The sequence below is a fragment of the Ochlerotatus camptorhynchus genome, unplaced genomic scaffold (assembly GCF_037179485.1).
Source record: "Ochlerotatus camptorhynchus isolate MF236.1 unplaced genomic scaffold, CSIRO-AGI_Acam_v1.1 ptg000639l, whole genome shotgun sequence".
In the NCBI taxonomy this organism is placed as follows: Eukaryota; Metazoa; Arthropoda; class Insecta; order Diptera; family Culicidae; genus Ochlerotatus; species Ochlerotatus camptorhynchus.
In genome coordinates this window covers 3,432,939-3,454,444 of record NW_027041118.1, presented here as the reverse complement: position 1 = coordinate 3,454,444, position 21,506 = coordinate 3,432,939, and the positions used below count along the sequence as shown (strand labels likewise).

The 21,506-nt window shown below is 37.5% G+C and overlaps 1 protein-coding gene and 1 non-coding gene across 2 annotated transcripts; both read right to left on the bottom strand.

Moving 5' to 3' along the window:
• Positions 1-383: 383 nt before the first annotated feature.
• LOC135714391 (U1 spliceosomal RNA) lies at positions 384-547 on the bottom strand. Its single transcript, XR_010518818.1, has one exon. It is a non-coding gene; the product is annotated as a U1 spliceosomal RNA (small nuclear RNA).
• A 1,273-nt stretch (positions 548-1,820) lies between these two features.
• Positions 1,821-21,377, bottom strand: LOC135714375 (uncharacterized). The gene is made up of 5 exons (XM_065237725.1): positions 21,348-21,377; positions 21,154-21,288; positions 2,473-2,747; positions 2,217-2,403; positions 1,821-2,143 (listed from the first exon to the last, which is right to left on the bottom strand). The coding sequence occupies exons 2-5, from the start codon at positions 21,218-21,220 to the stop codon at positions 1,872-1,874; spliced, it is 801 nt and encodes a 266-aa protein (XP_065093797.1). The 5' UTR covers positions 21,221-21,288; positions 21,348-21,377; the 3' UTR covers positions 1,821-1,871.
• Positions 21,378-21,506: the final 129 nt, after the last annotated feature.

Below are 21,506 nucleotides of genomic sequence, written 5' to 3'. Positions count from 1 at the left end.
TTTGGATGAATGACTTCACTGTTTGAAATCTTGAGTTTTTGGCGTTCCCAATTTAGAAATATGACTTCGCTTCTCATAATCTTGAATTTTTGGCGCTCTTCATGTGGAAATATTACTTCACTTTTTAACATCTTAAACTTTTGGCGTTCGCCAAATGGAGATATGACTGCGCTTTCAGTAATTTTCAATTTATGGTCAAATATTATTTTGCTTTTTGAAATCTTCAATTTTTGGCATGTCCTATGTGGAAGACTTCGTTCTTTAAATTGCTAAACTTGTTTTAGCTAAGAAGTCGATGTCACCAGCAACAGCACTGAGTCTGCTTCAGGCAAAAGAGAATAGCTTATTCTCTATCCTGATAATTTATTTTTCAACGAATAAGATCGGGATGTGCGCGAACGCACGTCCCGGCTATCAAAAATTGCGCATACGAGTTATCCACATGAGGGATAATCGCAGGGGTCAACCCAACCGAAGTGCAATGGGAGGGCCTCACCCTGGGGGAACCGCCTTCATGATCACGGTAACCCCTATGCCAGGTAAGTATGCTTTGGTGGTGTCTCGGGCAGCCACTAGACCTCGGGCGGGAAGGTCGCACTGGTGATGGTTATGTTGTTATGGAAAAGCACTGAGTGAAAATCTACCCTCCGCCATGCTATGCCGATGCCATGCTATGCCGATGCCATGCCATACCCATACCACTCAGCAAGGGCAGGTAGTTCCGTATGGTGGTATAGGAAAAGGGGAATAAATCTTGGCAAAACCCATTCAAAGCGAATGCATCCTGTTGTGGAATCCAATAGGAAAATCAATTTGAAATCTTCATTTCAGAAAATATTTGTATCTAAAATTATACAATTTTCATATTTTTACCAAAATCATCTCTGCCGAATATCTCGGCGATGCCAAAACCAATTTTGACAACTTCCACAAAAAATAAAAACATTACTGAGCTGTGCAGCTTTTTACGTAGCAAATGTAGCCAGTGTAGAGGGAAAATGCAAATGTCAAATAAGAAAGTTTGTAAAAGTATATTTTTTTGGATTGAAAAATTAAAAAAAAAAAGCGTCGTAATTTAGTTATAATTATATTATAAATGTTTTAATAATGTGGTTTACATAACTGCTTCTTCTTTTCGAGCAACACACGCATTCTAAGGGACATAGCTAACGGAACATCACAAATGTTATCAAAGCTATTGGAGGGCAACCATCCTGTCAAAAACACCGTCACTCAAATGGCGAAACGTCACAAAATGTGTCAAACAGCGTTTTGAGTGAGTTACTCCAATTGTCAGATGCTTGAATGTCAGCACATCTGATGTTTGGTTACTTTTCGATTCATGATTGTTTTCTGATACAACATTTATTAGATTATATTTTTTAAATGTTGTTGAATTATTAGTTTGTATGAAATTTGGTTCAATAATTGGTGTTTAGCTACCAGTACGGCCATATGGAAATGTGATAAAATCATGTTCAAAAATACGCAATCATAATAAGTAGTGCATTATTAGACTGCCCATAAACACAACAGTCCCATATGGATTTATGTCTAAAATGAGTTATCCATTATAATCAATTGTAAGCTACCGGTATTTTACACAGTGCACTAAAAGTTACATGTTTTGTTCAGAAAATATCGTGAATAATACCAAAACTTGGTTTTGGCACGGAGCAATAAATTTTCAACAGTGTTATTCTCGGTTTGCTGTTTTTCTAGATGGGACTGATATGTTTTTAAGAGCAGTATAGTAAAGGAAATGTTATATTGATTTATTTTCAATATCAAACCAATTTATATAAATTTAATCTATTAAAGCCTCTTTCGTCAAATGTCCATAAAATATCTTTAAAAGAAAATCACTAAATTTACCCACTCTCAGCTACGCCTTTCATCTGCTTCACTTGCCTATAATACTGAGCAAGTTTTCCCCCACAGGACGACCCATTCTCCGTTTCCCTGAAGTACAACCCACTGATCTCCTCGTGAAATACCTGTTCCACTGCTCTAGCCCAACTTTGCAGCAGCCGATTACTCAGAACAGGTCCATTTGTGGCATACAGATAGTCAACGATTCCCTTCACCAACATATTTCGACCACTTCGCGTCAGAAAAGTCTTACCTAATAAATGATTGAAGCCAACGGCTGAAAGTCTCCTTAATAAAGATATAAAACAACAAAAAAAAAAAAAAAAAAAAAAAATGTTTCGCTGTTTCAGATGTGCTCAAAAACTGACGCAGGGAATCGGCGGTTCTACGGTCCTCGTCGGATGGATTTTCCAACGCCGAAATACTGAATGTTATTCGAGGTGGTTCTGGAGCATCGTCACCTGCGAACAGCGTATCATCTGATGGTGCCTTTATCGTTGGACCTACGTTTTCCAATTTTACAGTTTCAAGCTGAAAAAAGTTAAAATCATTAAATTGTGGCTACAGTAACTTTATTAACAAAATCAAAAATCAACTGACCCGAAATGGGATATCATTTTCACTTGGAACAGTATCGGACGGATTGCTGATAGCTGACTCTAATTTGACCGGAGCTGTCGATGTAGGACTGGATGCAGGTGATGGATAATCGTTTTGCTTGACCATAGCAGGAAGAGGAATCTCATCCTTAGCTGAAGCTTCTCGATAGGCTTTGTAGGCATTGTTGAAGATGGCACGCTTTCCCAGCTTCGGTATCAGCTCACGGATTATGTCATCAGTTAGACATTTGAATGCCTTTTCGTTGACTTCCTCGTCTAAAAGTGTAGAACGAAAAGAGTTACCGTAATGTACCGAATCCCGGACAGGCTTTTAATCTGGGCATTTCAATTTGAATTACACTATTACATATGGAAAAAGTAAGCATTTAGATAATGGCAGTCGAAGTTACGAAGTGCGATTCCTATGTAAATATTTGAACAGAACTGTAACTTCACCTCGGGACGATTAAATTTAAGGATGGGACTGATATGCGGTTACTTTGCTTAATGAGACAAACTGACTTGATGTTGTTTTCACATTTTTCATGATCAAAGTCCGTAGTTTTATCCAATCATATGAAAGTAGATGTAAATTGATAATGGATAGCGTTGTTATCTCAAAACTTACGAAAATCCATATGGGACTGATATGCAACTATACAATTTCCGTGACATTTGAATCATATTTGCTCTTATTTATTTGTTTTTCCGACGATCTTGTTTTCCGTACTGAGTACCAATACCCAGGGTCCAACGGCTTTACTTCCCTTCCGAAGGAAGGCGTGATCAGAGATGTTATGCCTTAGGACCAACCGGCGGCGCCGATTGAGATTGAACCCAGGCCTTTTGGGATGAAAGGCAATCACGCTTTTTTTTTCAAATATAGTCACTTTAACACTTTTGGGTCATTCGTGACTTGTCTAGGGATGAGATTTGAACTCGTCACTTTGGCGTGAGAGGTATGGATATTAACCACTACGCCGAGGTCGCCTCCGCAATCACGCTTACCGCTACACCAACGGTGGCGCTGCTATACCTACCTGGTACCTGGTGGGCGACGACTCGTTGAATTCAAATCTGCGCCGAACGAAGTAACCGTCTCCATTGGTATCGGTCCTGAGCCAATCGCTTCCAGTCGCCTTGGACGTTCAAGGACCTAATGTTCTCCTCAACTGCACAAAGCCAACGCGTGCGTGGCCTACCCCGAAGCCAACGTCCTCTTCCGGGTTCCCTGCTGAATATTGACTTGGCTTGACGCTCTTCCGGCATTCGTGCCACATGCCCAGCCCACTGTAGCCTGCCGTGTTTTATAAGCTTCACAATATCCATGCCGTTATATACTTGGTACAACTCGTGATTCATGCGACGCCGCCAGATGCCATTTTCCAGTTTACCGCCGAGTATTGTTCGCAGCACTTTACGCTCGAAGACACCGAAAGCTCTCCGATCGGCCTCTTTCAATGCCCACGATTCGTGGCCATAAAGGGCTACCGGCAGAATCAACGTCTTGTACAGCGTGAATTTCGTTTTCGTACGCAAGCTGCGGGACTTCAGCTGGCTACGCAACCCGTAGAAAGCCCTGTTCGCGGCTGCAATACGCCTTTTCACCTCGCGGGTAACATCATTATCGCACGTCACTAAAGTACCAAGATAAACAAATTCGTCCACAACATCAAATTTTTCGCCATCTAGCACCACTTCACTACCAACACCACTATTGCTCCCACGCTTTCTACCGGCGACCATGTACTTCGTTTTGGTAGAATTTATCGTGAGACCAATAATCGCTGTCTTCTTCTTAAAAGGCGCGAACGCCTCTTCCACTGCTCTACGGTCGATGTCGTCCGCAAAACCAAGGAGCATGTGCAACTTTGTGATGATGATACCGTTCCTCTGCACGCCAGCTCTCCTAATCGCTCCTTCGAGGGCGATGTTGAATAGCAAGTTCGAAAGAGCATCTCCCTGCTTCAACCCATCTAAGGTCACGAACGAGGCCAATATCTCGTCTGCAACCCGTACACATGATGTCGAACCAGCCAGCGTGGCACGAATCAGCCTAATTAGTTTCGTCGGAAAACCGTTTTCTTGCATTATCTGCCATAGCTCGTTTCTCTCTACTGAATCGTACGCTGCCTTGCAATCTATGAACAGATGATGAGTCCGCAAGTTGTATTCCCGGAACTTCTCAAGGGTTTGACGCAGGGTAAACATTTGATCCGTCGTTGATCGACCCTCACGAAAACCAGCCTGGTATTCGCCGACGAAGGATTCCTCAAGCGGTCTCAATCTGTTGAACAGAACACGTGATAATATTTTGTACGCCGAATTCAGAAGCGTGATTCCTCTGTAATTGGCGCACTCCAGTCTGTGTCCCTTTTTGTAGAGGGGACAAACGAGGCCATCCAACCAACTAGCGGGCAATTCTTCCTCCTCCCATATCTTGAGCAGTATACGGTGGATCATCTGGTGCAACTGCTCACTTCCGTGTTTGAGAAGTTCGGCCGGGAGCTCGTCCTTCCCCGCAGACTTACTGTTTTTCAGCTCTCGTATCGCCTTTTTCACCTCTTCTAGCGTTGGTGGTTCCACAGCTTGACCATCGTCGTCGATGTGTGTTCTGTTTGTAGATGCTCTCTCGTTCTCTCCGTTCAGCAACGGCTCGAAGTACTCCTAGCAGATTACCTTCACGGTCATAGCACATGGCGGGAGACGGCGCTGTCTTACTCCTCACGCCATTGACAGTTGAGTAAAACCTTCGCATATCATTCTGCTCCATACTTTCTTGCGCCTCAGCAATAACGCGTTCCTCGTACTGCCTTTTTTTCCTGCGATGGGTTCGTTTCTCGGCTGACCTTACTACCCTGTACCGCTCTCTGTTCTGACGGGTACAAGACACCAACATCCGGCTTCTGGTGACGTTCTTCTCCGCGCTGCTATATTTGGCCTTAATAATCAAATTTTAGAAGTCTTCGGATTTATGGACTATGTGTCCGGATTTCGAGGCATTACGGTATCACTATGTTTAAGATTGTTCCTAGAAATTTTTTTGGGGGAAACTTTCTCAACTTTGCTGGGCCAAGCTCTAGGAATACAGTATTATCTTATTGTGCTTTCCACAATATAGTGCCTTTCCGTTTTTTCAACACGACTAGAATGAGTAATTGTTTTCCCCCAGTATAGTACCAATGCATTACCAGCCATCTCTGATCCTTTAAGAATGTTCTAGTAAATGTCATAATTTGAATTCAGGCTGGATTCCAATTGGTGAATTTTCACTTAAATTTGCCAGATGACAAATTTTCAAATAACCCTGCACGGTAACACAATTTGTTTGACGATGGAGGATTAGGACAGATGCCAGCCGGTGGAACGCCATTACGCAGAAGAGGTCACTAGGTCAAATTAGTCATACGCAAACAAATTCAAATTTGCATGGTGACCAGCTAATCCCGATAAGCAACTTCCCGGTTGAACCGGCCATGCTTTACGCTGTGTCAATATGTCTAGTTCTTGCACTACCAGGAAAAAACCACTTCAAAGGATTCATAACAAGTTCTGAAGATGATTTTAAAGTTGCCTCCCTGGCACAGTACTACTGAGGAAAATAGAATTTAGAATGTTGAGACTTTAGAACAAATGTCCAACGAAATAATTAATAACTTAAGGCAAAAACCGTTGCAATCCTCAATTGCAATGATCAATTCCCTTTATGCTTAGATAAGATTTAGTTTTAGTTTTTAGTTTTAAGATTTCAATTGTTATACTCACATGCAGGTTTAAGAAACCTGTTTAAAATACTGAATTGCCAGGCAGGACCAATGTAGAAACACTTAGATATATATCATAACAATTAAGGCTGGTAAGTTACTGTAGTTACTGGAGCACCTAGGTTAAAATGAAATGTAATTTATTTTGAATTTGGAACAAATAAAGAGTTAAAAATAACTTCCCGGTTGTGCGATATGCACTCAAATTAAGCATACAACCGAATACGATTGTACCAAAAGAATCACTAGGTTAAATATGTCATAAAAAAGGCAACAACATTTCTCTGTTTTAACTACGAAGAAAAATCGCATAGAACTCTTCGCAGGATGTATTTTCTTTAAACCAGTAACCCCCCACTGATCTATTTATAGATCAGCGTTTTTGTTTCTTTACAGAAATTGGGAACGTAAATTATGTTTTCAATGTACTATAATGATTCTTGGAATATACTTAACATCTTGTATTCAAATAATGTGAGAATAATCCTTGGGTTACTCCTGTAAAAATCCCGCATTTTCCGGAGATCAAAAACAACTTGGGCGTCGACGGGTTAGAAAAAATTCCCTTCTGAATTCTTTTAAGAATCCCTCTAAACTAAATTTCTGGATCTCTCTGGAATTGCCTTGATTTTTTTTTTCCAGAAATTCTCTGAAAAAGTCATGTAATTAACACTAACATTAACTTCGAATTATTAATAATTCTTCTAAGAATGCACTGCAGCTTCCTATCGAAATGCTATTTATTATTTTTTTGAATTCTGCAATAAATTTTCATCCAATTCCGCTCAGAAAAAATCTAAAACTCTGTTCAGGAATTTCTTGGCATTCTGGAAATGCGCTGAAGTTATCCTCGGAATTCCCTTGGTAATCTTATTAGAATTTCTTTGAAATTGCACCCTCGATCCGATTGACATTCAATTCTAAATTCCCTTGGAACTTCAGAGTTCAATTGACATTATTTTTACAATCACCTTCAAATTTTCCCTAGAATTATGTTGGAACTATCCTCAGAATTCAATACCAGCGGAATTTTCTTGAAATTGTCATCAGTCATCATCTAGAAATTCTTCTCAGGACTTATTTGGAATAATCATTAGAAATGAATTTTGCACAGAACAAACAAAATCTCTGAACTCTCCTTGAAATTCACCTGGAAGTATCTTACAATCCATGAAAATCTCCCTGGAATTGACATGGAATTCTAGTTAAAATGGTCATAGAATTCTTTCCAAAACTCCCTTAGAATTTTTCTTTGAAATAATTTGGTGCTATCTCTAGAGTTAGTTCCTAGTGTGCTCAGTCTGTAAAGGCCCAGCTCCAAAGCAAAATCACACTAAAAGCAGCTGGGTTCGAATCCTGGTTCGGTCTAGGAGTTTTTCACGTTGTAAAATTTCTCGTCCTTCCTGGGCATAATAGAGTATGACTTTACTTGACTTCCCACACAACAAACTAATCGAAAAATGGTACAGACTAAGAAAGCTCTGAAGTAACAACTGTAGAATTTCCAGAAGTGCTCAAAGAACATCAGTGTTGTTAACTTTTAATGGAGTACGATCCGTAGATAGGTACATTTGAATGCAGTAATTAAATTGTTTAATTCAATGCCCATTTTCCAAAAAAAAAATCATTTAAAAAGTTTAAAATTTGAAGAGTTATCAGTGTTAGGTGAGCCAAAATTTTGAGAATTCGTACACGAAACGAAAATTAATTACAGTTAATTTTCTACAACTCAATATTCTATTAGTCGATGGATTCTGCGGTCCCTTAATTTTTCCATGCATCGTACTTTCCATAAGTCGATATATCTACAAATCACTTTGGTCGATGATCTTTGTAGTGTCTTTCTACGACTCGATATGTCAAAGGTAGAGCTTCTGAATTATGCGATGTTGATGGTAAAATCAAAGGAACTTTCAAAACATGATAAGGCCGGAACAAATATCAAGTTTTTCTTTTGTCACCCCCCTTCAAAATTTTGGAATGTCACCAAGGGGGAAATAAAATAAAACTTTCAGTATAGGGTATACGTCCCTAACCTCGGTCTAATATGCAGCCATAGATTACGTTTTTAATCATAACTCATCAATTAATTTACCTGCAAACGATATTCTACTGCTAAATGGTATGCTTAGATATGCTTATCATGTCGTTTGCTATCAGGAACCGCAAAAAGTTGAAAAACTTACTTTTTTTAAGACAAAAACTCACCAGGGAAATGTATGTAATATCGGTCTATTGTCCCCAAATTGGGTCTATTTATGGATGCAACTTCGTCCTATCCTGTTTGATTCTCAAAAAAAACGCTCTTGGTAACGTTTTCTTATGTATTTTTTTTTATCACTATCACTGTTAACTTAATACTCTTCATTCCTCAAAACATTTCTTAGAGAAAATTTTACGAAAACTACATTAAATCACTCAAGTTAAAAATTAAAAATTAAAAATTTCGCTTATCGTCTTTCGACCGCAGAATATCTAAATCAAAACATTGTGATGTTCATTATACAGATTTGGCAGAAAAAATCTCCCTTCCTGTTCGTTCCTTATCATCCAAATGCAAACCACATTGTTGACGTTACTCTTATTGCTATATGCTGTCAAATGAATTTCATGGGCCAAAGTTAGGAACATAGAAAAGAAATGTGTCCCTAAAGTTGGGTCCATGATTTACTTGTGAAAACGTTGTTAAACAATTAAAATAAACATAAAATATTCAAACAGTAACTGTGAGTTTTACGTCTAGTGTGTATTATCAGGTAATTCCATTCAATAAATGCCATAATCAGGCCATTTGATGATCGTCAGTGCAACCTTCCCATCTTAACCTTAGAAGTCATGGCGGCTAAAAACTCCGAACAGAGTGATATTCTCAACCAGTTTTATTACTTACGAGAGCTGAAAATGTATTGAAATGTTGTGATATAAATTGATTTGTGAATGGTACACATTTATCAATCATCAGTGATCAATATTTTCCTTATTTTTTGTGTAATATTCCTTAATTAATTATTTATTTGCGTGATAGGCCGAATGAAAGGACTAGACCCACATTACATACCGTAACCCTATATTTATTTTTTGCAAATTCATTTGGGTATGGATACTCGCTTTGCTTGATTTTATTATGTTGTTGTTGTTGTTGCATCACCATGTTCTTTTAAAGAATTTTCACATAAATTGGTACTTGACCAGTACGGCATGACAGGTCCTTGAAATCAGATCAGCCGGTTTCAGTTGTTGAAAACGGATTTAATCGAACATCATTCCTAATCTTGTTTGGCAACTCACTAGGTAAGCCACCTTCAATCTGATCGATCCCTCTTGTTCGTTGCGCACATCTTCGTCTTGTCTCAGTCGGATGTGCCCAGCCCACCGTAGTCGCCAGATTTTTGCATTCGATCTAAATTTCTTAACTTACAAACCTTCTGCAATGGTACTTAATGATTCAATTCTTTTCTGCAGTGATCCAACAATTTTCGAGCTAAATCCAATCTTTTCAAAATTGGTTTAAAATTTTTAGAAGTGAGACCAAATCAAAAACGATTCAGGAAATTCCTAAGTGAGGTGACACTTTTCAAAGCAGATTCAAAACTGAGTCTGAACTTTTTTGAAGTGAGTTCAAACTTTCGAATAAGTCATCAACATTTTTCTAACTGAGTCTAAACTTTTCTGTTATGTTATTCAATCCTTTTTAAAGTTGTCAAAACTTTCCTGAAGTGATTCAACATATTCAAATTCCAACCTTTAAAGAATTGGTTTTGCATTTTATGAAGGAAGGCAACATTAGCTGATTAATCCTGTTCCTAAATGAATCCAAGGTTTCCTGCATTGATTCAACTTTTTCCGAACTGAAACCAAACTAGTCAGAACGGGTTTGATATTTTCCTAAGAGAGCTCCAGATGTTTGCTGCTTTGGCATTTGACAAGGACACAATCTTGCTTAGTGAAAGTGTAGAAAGTTTTCCGAGGTGAACCGACAATTTTTTGAGCTTAATTTTTCCAAATGGTGTCCAACCTTTTCTGAAGTGGTTCAAAACCTTCCTCAGGGAGTCCAAACTTTTCTGTTGAGTGATTAAATTATATTGAATGTTAGTCTGAGCTTCCCTGAAGTGATTTACCTAACTTTTAACGTAGATTCCGGTCCCTTAGATTCCTTCCTCGTTCTTGTGAGATTCACATCAATTTGAAAATTAGGCTGAGAATTTAAAGACCTTCGTTCATACCTGATGGAAGATTTTTTTTAAAGCAAGCACAATTGTTGAGAAAACTGGGTTTACATCCACAAAAAGTACGTATTTTTATAGAAATTTAGGTTTCTTGATCAGCCAAGTTGGATTTGGTTCCGTCATTTGAAAAACATGCTTGGATGTTATAGAAAAGACCTTTGAGGGATTCCATCCAGAATGAGCTGAAAAAACCTGAAATCGTGCTCGACCATCTTCGATCTGGATGATACTTGGCACATATTTTCAGTATGATACACCAAGTATTTTCCGCAGGAGAGGAGACCCTTTTGACTCAAGAGTAATTTTTGAAAAGGGCCTATGTGTTTTGCACACATACTTTAAAAAAAAAAGTAGTTCGAAAACAGTTGGTTGTAGAAAAAAACAAATACTAAGGAGTTGTAGGAAACTAATAAAGCTTTATAAAAAAAATATACATGGAATTTTTTTCGTTTTTTTACAAAAAAAAAAAAAAATAAACCTCAAAATTTAAATAACAAAAAAAAAACGTATTTTTGATTTTTTTTATATTTTTTTAATGAAAACTTAAATAGAAAGCAGAAGTTTTGAAAACAATTCCAGGATGGACAAACTTTTAATAAAAAAGTTTTTCTAAGAGCAACTTTTAAGGCATTTTTGAAACTTTCATTATTTACGGCAAAATGTTCAGTTTGATGTCAGTATATGAATATAAAAATCATTTCAAACGATAGTGCTCATATCAATAAACTTCCTAAATATAACCGTTTTCGAGATATTTCAAATTTACTTTCATAAAAATCATTTTTTTTTTTGTAGAAAATATGCCATTTTTATAAGTTAATCGTGATTCTCCATCAGCCTTGATAAGTTTAGCAAGATACACATATATTTACCTTCAATTTGTCTTTTGACGATTGAACAATCAGACAACCCGTTTAGAATTTACAGGGGAAATGAAAACACTATTATTTTAAATATAGAAACCAACACAAGTTAAGTTGCACTTATTTTCATTATCAGGCGTAGTTTCATCCTATTTAAGTTGTTAATATTGATGCACCTATCCATCTCATTATTTTAGGGACATTATAATGTCTTCCATGGTATTTTTCATGAAAAAAAGAGCTTCTCTGTTAGAGTAGCTTCAATACCAAAACAATATGTATACCTTAATATCCAAATGGTACCTACGTTTGTATTTAAGCATGACCATCCTTTTGAAAACAGACATCACTAAAAATATCTTTTTGAGTGAACAAGTATAATTTGAATATGGAATTCAAGAAGGTCAAGTGTTGCAAGCCGTTTCCTTATAAACGGTGTTCGTCAATGCTTCGTAAATTATCCGAAAATTTGATTGAAAAACATAAGTTCCTAGAGTGGAAATTTAATTTGGATACATCTCTATCAATCTGTGATACGTGTCGCTTGAATTTGAATAGAATCGAACCATGTGCTGAAAATCTGGAACTAGAAGTGCAACCGTCAGTCATGGACCGCAGCCATCTACATCTCGACATAGCCTCGAAGAAATGCCATCAACTACGTCAATAACAACAGCATCATCTCAAGATAGTGGAGAGCAACAATTTTCCAGGATGCATAATATTGAGCTGGCATAGCTGGTATCAACGTATCGCCAATATCGACAAAAAAAATTCCAGAATGTTAACTATCCCCGGAGAAAGTATATGGACATTACCAATGGCATTAAGAAACGCAACTTCGGTTTTCAAGCGGAAGAAGATGACCTGGAGCAACTAAAATTGAAAGCTGCGGAACACAATGAGATGATCGGACAACTGAAGGAGATATTTGCTGATCCAGGTTCATCGAGAGATGATCAAATAAGGATTCTGACGATTTTGCCGAAATCTTGGTCAACGCAAACGGTAGTGGACGAGTTTGAAACAAATAAATACATTGTATTGCGAGCTCGATGCTTGGCAAACGGGAAAGGAGTATTGGCCACCCCCAACAAAAGGTTAGGACACGGTTTGGATCCCGAAATTAAAAACGAGGTATTGCAGTTCTTCGAAAGCGACCAGATAAGCAGAGCCACGCCAGGACTAAACGATTACGTTTCAGTGAAGAAGGAAGGTAAGAAGATTCATATTCAAAAGCGACTTTCAGTTTGTACATTGCGAGAAGCTTTTATTAAATTTCAAGAAGTTAGTAAAAATAGCATTGGATTTAGTTCATTTGCAGCACTTAAACCAAAGCATTGCAAATTACTTGGTAGTTCAGGTTCTCACAATATGTGTGTTTGTACCATCCATGAAAATATTAATTTAATGCTTCATTGTCTTAGAAAATATTCATTCGGAAAAGATTTCAACCATTATTTTGAAGAAATATTATGCAGCTCATCATTGTTACCTCCGCGAATGCGAACGTTGCCCAGGTCTCTCAGATTTTGAAAGAAGTTTTTCAGAAAAATTCGAGGAACAGGGTATGTCTGAAATATGTTTTGAACAATGGGTTTCAACTGATCGATGTAGTTTAGAGAAACTTGTAAAACCAGTAGATGGATTTGTTCCTTATTTTTGCGAAAAGTTGGAAAAACTGGTATCCCATGATTATATTAAAACTCAGCAGTCTAGTTTCTTGAGAAATACAAAAAATACTCTTAAAAGTGGAGAAGTTGTCACAATTTGTGATTTTTCCGAAAATTATTAATTTGTTCTTCAAGATGCTGCCCAAAGTAGTTACTGGAATAATCAACAAGCTGATATTCTTCCTTTTTACATTTATTATTCAGAATCAGGTAGAATTAAAAATTCATAACATATAAAAACATACCAATCAAAAGTTCATCAAATAAAAATATATCCAACGAAAAGGTTTATGTACAAATTATTATTATTAAAGACGATCGAAAGTAATAAATGTAAGATGCAAATAAAAACGCATGGGTATTTCATTTATTTATCTTATTTATCTTATAAGTTTTAAACCAATCTTCCAATAGTCTATTGGTGCAAGGGTAAGTTGAAGATAAGTACATGCATATCTTGCAAAACTTATCACGTATAACTTACGAAAAGGGCATATTTTCTACAAAAAATTGATTATGATGAAAATAAATTTGAAATATCTTGAAAACGGTTACATTTAGGAAGTTTATCGATATATAGGTTTGTATTTTTTAGAATAGACCTTGCTGAATCCATACGTGAAGGTTGAACTGGGTTTGTAATTCGAAAAGGTTTTTTTTTTGTGTTCCTTTTCTGCTTAGTTGGTTTTTGATACTGTCCTTTGAAAGTTATGCTTAGATTTTATAGAATTGACCTTGCTGAATTCATATGTGATGATAATTTTTTTAAGCACACCCAAAGCTAGGTTTAAATTGACAAAACTACGTATTTTTGTTAAAATTTGGTTTTTATGTTCAGCCAAGATGGATTTTGGCTCCTTTCTTTGAATATTACGTTTGGATTCTGTTGAATAGACTTTCCTGAATCTATACGTCAAGTTTGACTTTTTTGAAGCACGAATAATTGTTGAGAAAACTGAGTTACATTTGGATAGGGAGGAAGTATCGAAAACAGAACTTTTTTTTCATAAGAACTGTTACGTTTGTGGTATTCCGCTTGATGGTTTATCCGGAATTTATCAATACCCAAAAATAAATTTCTTTGATCCTATTCATCTACATTATTACCAATGTTCTTCCTTGAAAGGATACAAACACTCGAGTAACTCGAGTGTAACACATAATAAAGTTAACATTTGTGGGATTAGTGCCAAAAATCACGGCTTCAATGAAGTATAAGGCTTAAGCGGAGGCTAAGAAAAAATGTTAGCGTTTGAAATATGCGGTTTAGATATAATGTTAAACGAATTTTAAATGTTTTTTTTTTGGTTTATTTTTTAGGAACCATCGAGCAACACCAACATGTTCTTGGTGTTTCGGGGAAATGGCCGGTACATACCATGACCTATCATGAGTTATAACAGACAGGCTATATTCAATGCTCAGGGCTATTGTTAGGTTATTAGGCTGAATGGCCATTCGGCCGAATTTGGGGAAATTATTTTTTATCACTTGCGAAGGAAATTTGCTAGTTTGAAAAAGTTAGTAACCAGCAAATAATAGAAGGATAAATAAGGATTAGACTCAAATTACCAACAATGATTCTATTTTATGCCAGGAAGAAGAAGAATAAAAAACTGTATAGAAATTCAGGGAGTCTAAAGGCTGACTAAAAGTAAATGGGTACGCACAAAAAGACCTGTAATTCGTGGTTCAATAAGGGGCTGCTAATAAACTACTTAGACAGTTTAGGGGGAGGAGGGGGGGGGGGTGACAATTATCCACGGCCTACACACATTTTAAAAATTGTGTATGGACAACTGTCTACGCAGGGGGACGGGGTCAAGAATCCCAAAAAAAAACTGTCTACGTAGTTAATGGACAGCCCCTAAGTTTAAAAAGTCAATCAATGGCTGCTTTTCAGTACTTTCCTAGTACTGTGGTACTTTCAGTATTGCTGCCTTCTTTCCAGTAGGCAGCATATAACTCTAGAACCACCTTGGGGTAGTGGCAGCTGGCCAAATCGAGCCAAAAGATGACTTTGACCCTAGGTTTGCGGATGAACGGTAATATACGCTTTTCAGGCATTCTTCGATGTAAACTTGGTATGTCATCGTCGAGGATGTGAAGAACGGTTCCATTTTCAGGCCACAACTGCAAATCGCTTGCCAAATCATGGCCTCCTTCGCGAACTTGTCGGTAAACACGAACTTGAATCTTCCCGGCACATCTCCTCGACCAGTCGCGATGTACAACTTTTGACCGGGAAGATCTAGTTTGACGTATGTTTCGTCATCGATCAAAGTGCAGCCCTAGTGTTTCGTAAAAACACGGTCATACAAGAGCCTTGCACGCTTTTTGGTCACGGAATTCTGCTTCATGTGCCAGTTCGGCCTTCCCTGGCAAGGATGTTCCACACCGTTTGAAAGTTGGCGTTGTACCTTCTGGCCACATCTCGGATCGAAAGACCGCCCTAATAAAAATTGTATGGTTAATTTGCTTAACGACGTGTTCTTGGTATCATCCAAACCATTTGTGGAATAGTTCAATGATTTGGGTTATCGTTCGTTTATGGTTATTTTTTATTAGGGCGGGGTTAGCTTTAACGCACCTCAACACCTTGCTGCGCAGCTGACGATCCCTGGTTCCCGTTTTTTAACTGCTCAATCAATCGCTCTCAACCGAAAATCAACATTGGCGACAGGAAATGTCCAGTTACAGACATACATTGACATGCCGTGGATAACAAGCCTATTTCCGCTGATGTAATGCAGTCTACCTGTCGCCTACCTCGCAGAGCCAAAATTTTCGATTTTTTCGTTAAAACCAAAACTAAACACTAGTGTTAAAGGACAATTTCAAATCAGAATTTACTACTTCAACTTACTGTAACGACGGACGACTCATCGACATTGTAGATCCTACTGGGGGGAAACTTGCCGACTGCAAGCTCCTTTTTCAGCACATCGTAGAAAGTATTCACCAGCACCCGGTTGAATCCCTAAGCTCGTACAGCTGATGTGGCCTCCGGAGTACGGAATGATAGCTTTGGGTTCCGTTTTTGGAAATCAATACGCCAATCGACTCCAGTTAGGGGCTGTTCATAAAATACGTAGACAATTTAGGGGGGAGGGTTCGACAACTATCCATGGCCCATACAAATAAAAAAAATTGTATGGACAATTGTCTACGCAGGGGGAGGGGGTCAAGAATAAAAAAAATGTCTACGTAGTTAATTAACAGCCCCTTAGTTGTTTCTCCTTGCTGAAGAGGTGAGTTTTTTCGTTTAACTCGGCTGGCTGGAAAGCCATGCTTCTGAATTCACGTGCAGTTACTCCGTAGAAGCCTAAGAGGAAGAGGAGACAATTGGCTTCTTTTTATCTGTGACGTGTTCTTCTTCTCTCGTGGAAACGACCGTGAAAAAAACAATTTCATTATGGGCAACGCTGTCGACTATCAAAATACAAGAAAATAGATTCCTGTAGTAAAAATTTTCGCGTTTCTATACGTTCATCCGACCAATCAGACGCTGGTTCGCGTTTGACAGAAAATTGGTTCAAAAAAGGCCCTCTATTGTCTTTTCTTCCTCTTAGGTAGAAGCTTACTTCCAACTTAAGGATGTGCTCCACTAGCTCAGCTTCATCTGCCTGAAAAAAAAACGGTGTGTCTGACATTCACCTGTGGCAAAAACTGAAGGTACCGTACGAGCGCAGAAAAGCAGACGTAACTCCTCGCGTAACTCTTTGAATAGGTTTTTAATAAAAAAAAAACGTTGTACGTCAAAAAATAAGACATCAGTAACGACATCTCTTAACCCAAGTAGCACATGTTGTCACATAAAAGTTGCTGCCACTATTTTGCGAACAAATTATGTGTCGTAAAATCATTACAGTAACCATGAAGGCAACAGCAATGCAACTAAAAAAGCGCAAGATGTGAGTTGATGTGTAACCAATTCAATGTTACAAAACTAGTTACACAGTACTGATGAAATAACAATATTGGATTACATACAAATAAGTTAACTTGTACCGTTGATTAACTTTAGTTTAATTTCGACGATGAATATTGTTTTACAGAGTACTTTTATGGCATAAACATTTTGAGGTGTTGATAAAATTATAATAATCATTAGAGATATTTGCAACGGAAACACGTGTCAGAGAAAGAAAAAATATGCAGTTTCATATTTACGGTGAAGTTGGGAGTTTTATATTGATAAAATAAATGCGCCATCTTATATTTCAATTGATTTATTACCATATTTTTGATCATAAATGATTCGAAGTAAAAAATCTTTTGTGTGCACTCAGTTTGAGAGTAACACTTCGAACAAAAAGTGTCATGATATGAACCATTACTTGAGATTATAAAGAAAACTCGTTACTATTAGTTTGTCCTTAAGGCTGAGCATTCACAATTGCATCACCATTAATTAAATATTTTACCATTTTGATAATTAAAAAAAGGAACAAACAATTAGATTGCGATTGGTGAAACATTTTAGAGCGACAGTGTAGCTTTCATTTGCCCAGATCATAGAGACTGCATATGTGTTACCATCTGGTGACATACGACTATTAGGGTCACGCTAAAACGAAAATGCAACTGTAATCCGGCATACAATTGTTGCCAAGTTACATATTCGTAAATTTTCGGTCGCTGTGGCAACTCAGTCACAGTTCAACCAATTGAAAACATTAGATCGACACAAAGAGGTTACACTCTGAGTGGTGCGAAGTGAAATTTTCTTCATGTTGGTAGTGTTGAAATAAACGTTTCATCACCTCGGTTGGTAGAGAGAAGTGTCAAACGGCTTTTTGTGCAGAGCCGATTCGTGACTTTGTGATTGTTTGTTGACATTGTTCATAGCTGGAGTTTTTACGGAGTGGAATAAAATTCAGAATGAAGTGTTTTGCTCACTTTTGCAATTATAAAGATGGACACGACGAAAAGCGAAGCCTATTCAGGTTTCCCAAGGATTCAGCAGTAGTAAAAAGTACAAAAAAACGAAGATTCAATAGTGGAACAATGTATAATGTTTGATTTTTAAGATGTTTAAATAAATATGCACAGAAAAGTCTGTATAATGCATCCTCATTTAATCTCATCCCTGTTTTGCTTCTGTCTGCAAAATATACTTTTCATTTCAGGGAAGTCAAGAAAGAATAAAACCCTGACACATCCTCTACCTGACTTGCAATCAAACATAGTCATTTTTATTTGTATAAATTGTTGCAAATCAGATGCAAATTTAATGTGGCCGACGATATCTATGGAAGTGCTGTCGAAATTCCCTGGGACCTCCAATGGCAACGATTTGACTTCCCTCCAAATCGTGTGAAACTCGAACATGAAAACTCTATAGAACCCCCGTAGAACCTCGCTGGCAGCAACTAAAATATCCACTGAAACCTCTTCTGTCGCGGGAAAAATCTGTTGAAATTTCCTGGAACTTTTGTACTATCATCACAAATCTCCTAAGAACGTTCTCCGAAGTCACAGTCGTTCCTGAGTGAAAAAAAATCGGAAGGGTTTTTTTCAGCGCAGGAGTCTACTTTGGTCCAAAATACGCAATAATACTGTTATTTTTAATTGTTTGAGTCGTTTCGAATCACGTTTTTAAAAAGATCAAAAACATTACTGAAAACAATTTATTTTTTATTTTGGACGATAACAATACTTCAATCTATTTCAACGAACCACAATGATAAAAAAGTGGTTCGATTTGACAGCTCGAAAGTGGTTCGATTTTGAGGTCCGTCTTCGCACCACTCAGGTTACACTGTGTTATCATTGAGACCAGATAAGTCGCATTTTATCTCAACATCGTGACAATCTGACTTTACAGTTACCAATGACCGTTGTGTCACATTAATGTGTCCTATTACTTAGAAAGTCATGACATAACTTCATGTTGACTTGATATGTAACTGCATATATTTCATGGTTACTTTTATGTAATAATTGTGTAGCATGTTTCTCTTTCTTACCTATAAAAAGATGTTACAGGTGCTACTTGGGAAGCTTCTCACGCAAAACAAGCTTGCTCGGTAAGTCGCTAACAATAAACGTCAAAGTGATCCGATGCCAGCGCTGAGGTGATTAGTTCGCGGAAATGATAATATTCAAATGAATTGTTAAATACATGACCGATTGTCCAGAATGAAAAGTTACGCCTGTTTGTCTGTGGTACGAGTGCTTGTCGATGAATTCCGTGCTCCTTGCTTTTCGCTGATACTCTGTCGAATTTGTTTATGATTTAGTTCCAACCTGGATCGTGTATCAAGATAGGGTCTGCTTGTTGTCTGTCAAACGTCAATGTGAACGTTTGTTTTTGTAACCTGGCTCGGGTTGAGGTTTGCACTGCCAATAACCTCGTGTACCTACCTGTATAGTAAACAAATTTACTAACAGATAAGGTAAATCATGGCTTCGGCACCCATTGACTGTTTTCGGCAACCAAAATTTAAACGTTAATTTCGCTGTATTTTCTCACCAAAACACATCGCTGTATGTATTTAAACGATTCCTTAGTCTATCAGCTTTAATCTGATTACATGTTCATGACTAAGAAAACCTGTTATGCCAGATTTTTCTATAACTGAAATATACGCACTACAAAATACGGCCGATAATAGAACAGCTGGTTCACCAGTTCAAAGGGAAAGGTTGCTAAAGAAAAAGAAGCTGCTGACATTAGTCACACTCACCTGAGAAGTTTGGAACGTCGTAAAACCGTTTTCAAACCGTTTTGGACAATTCTGTCGATTGGAATACGTAGATACAAACATATCGCTGCATAGATTGACGAGAATACGTAAATTCCCCTTGTCGTTTTTTATTACAGGTTATGTGCTCATTCCACCCCGCACGTAGCAATTATTTTAAAAGCGTGTTTTTTTAAAATATGAAGTAAAGTTTGCCACTGTTATTTGAAGATGTTTGAAAAAGAATTAAAGATCTTTTGTTAGAAGATAGGCGTCAAAAATACAATAGCACGAATTAGTAAAAGCTTATTATGTACAGGTGAAATCTTATAATATTTCGCAGTCACACGAACAGTGGAAAACAACAGTGGCCCCTTTTTCAATCTTAAAAACGTAACCGTGTAAGGAAGCTCGTCAAAATTTATATAAATCTGGCCTAATGACCCTCAGGGCGATAGTGCTAGACCCAAAAATGTTCTAGGTGCTCGCAGAGATGTGTTCAAAAGCAGACTTGAAGTGTTCAAATCTCATGAGCTTTAAGGGATCCAATCATTTTTGATCACATACACATCTGGTATTTTTCGGGCGAAATTCGGGCAAATTACCAGAATTTTTGATATCTTGACAAATCTACTTTCAAGCACTGGCAGCTGTATTGCGTGTTTTGTGCACAAGGGCTTAATATTATAAATTAACTACTCAGAACTTTCATAGATTAATATGAGTAAATAACGCCAGTCTATTCCAGTAAATGGAGTAGTTCGGTATTATTGTTAAAATTATAGCCGATCAAAAATTTTATTTTATTTATTATAAAAGTCGATAATTTTATAACTCGATGGTCCCTTCAGCGTCGAGCTATGGAGAGTTGACTGTATTTTATTCATGTGTTTCACTCATACATTTTTGCCAAAACATCAGCCTTTTACATCCTATAAGATAAACGATATGTCTAGATAGAGCTGGAATTAGGGCGTAACAGCATTTGTAAACAATGACTTCTCTCATTGATTTCTAGGAATTCAATGTACCCCTACACAAACCAACATATCCATCGGGTAGGAGAAGTCTTCCCCTACTCGGTGGATATGTCGATTGTCGATTTGCCAGTGAGAGCCATGGCTTTTGAGAAATCACCGACAGAAGTCATTTTTTATAAAAGCTGTTACGCCCTAATTCCAGCTCTATCTAGATGTGTGGCAATTTATACATTACATTTGATACACGATCTTCATTAAGTTTTTTGCAAGTCGTTTGATTATTAGTTGACTAATATATTTTACGAATAATCAGCAATAGAAATTTGCCCCAAGAGGCATAAGGGGATTTCCATCCGTGTAAAATTTCTTGTTTTAAAAAAAATCCTATAAAATATCTGAAAATCCCGTAGAATTTAATGACGGTGTAGTAAATCTAAAAATCCGTAAAAAGTGAACAATTTCCCCCCAGTTTTCAGTACCTACTAACCTTCGAATTTCGGTATCAACTCCTCCAGTTGCCATTGTCGTAGTAATGTTTTCACATAATCGTCCATTCCTGATGATGATTGATTCTTTAGATGCACTTTGATGCGTACGAAATATCTATAACAAAATAGGTCAGCTGATTGCAGAAAGTTTAGTTGAATAATAACTGTCCAAATATTTTTGGCTATTATTTACCGAACTTGATCTCCTGTTGTGTTCCATAAATTCGATTCGTCGCCTGCTCATCTGAGGTAAACAAACAAAACGGTGCTCACGCGACAGACCGGTGTTTACAGTAGAGGCCATCGTTCGAATCGAGAGCAAGAGAGATGGCATCAGGGAACTCGCTCTCAT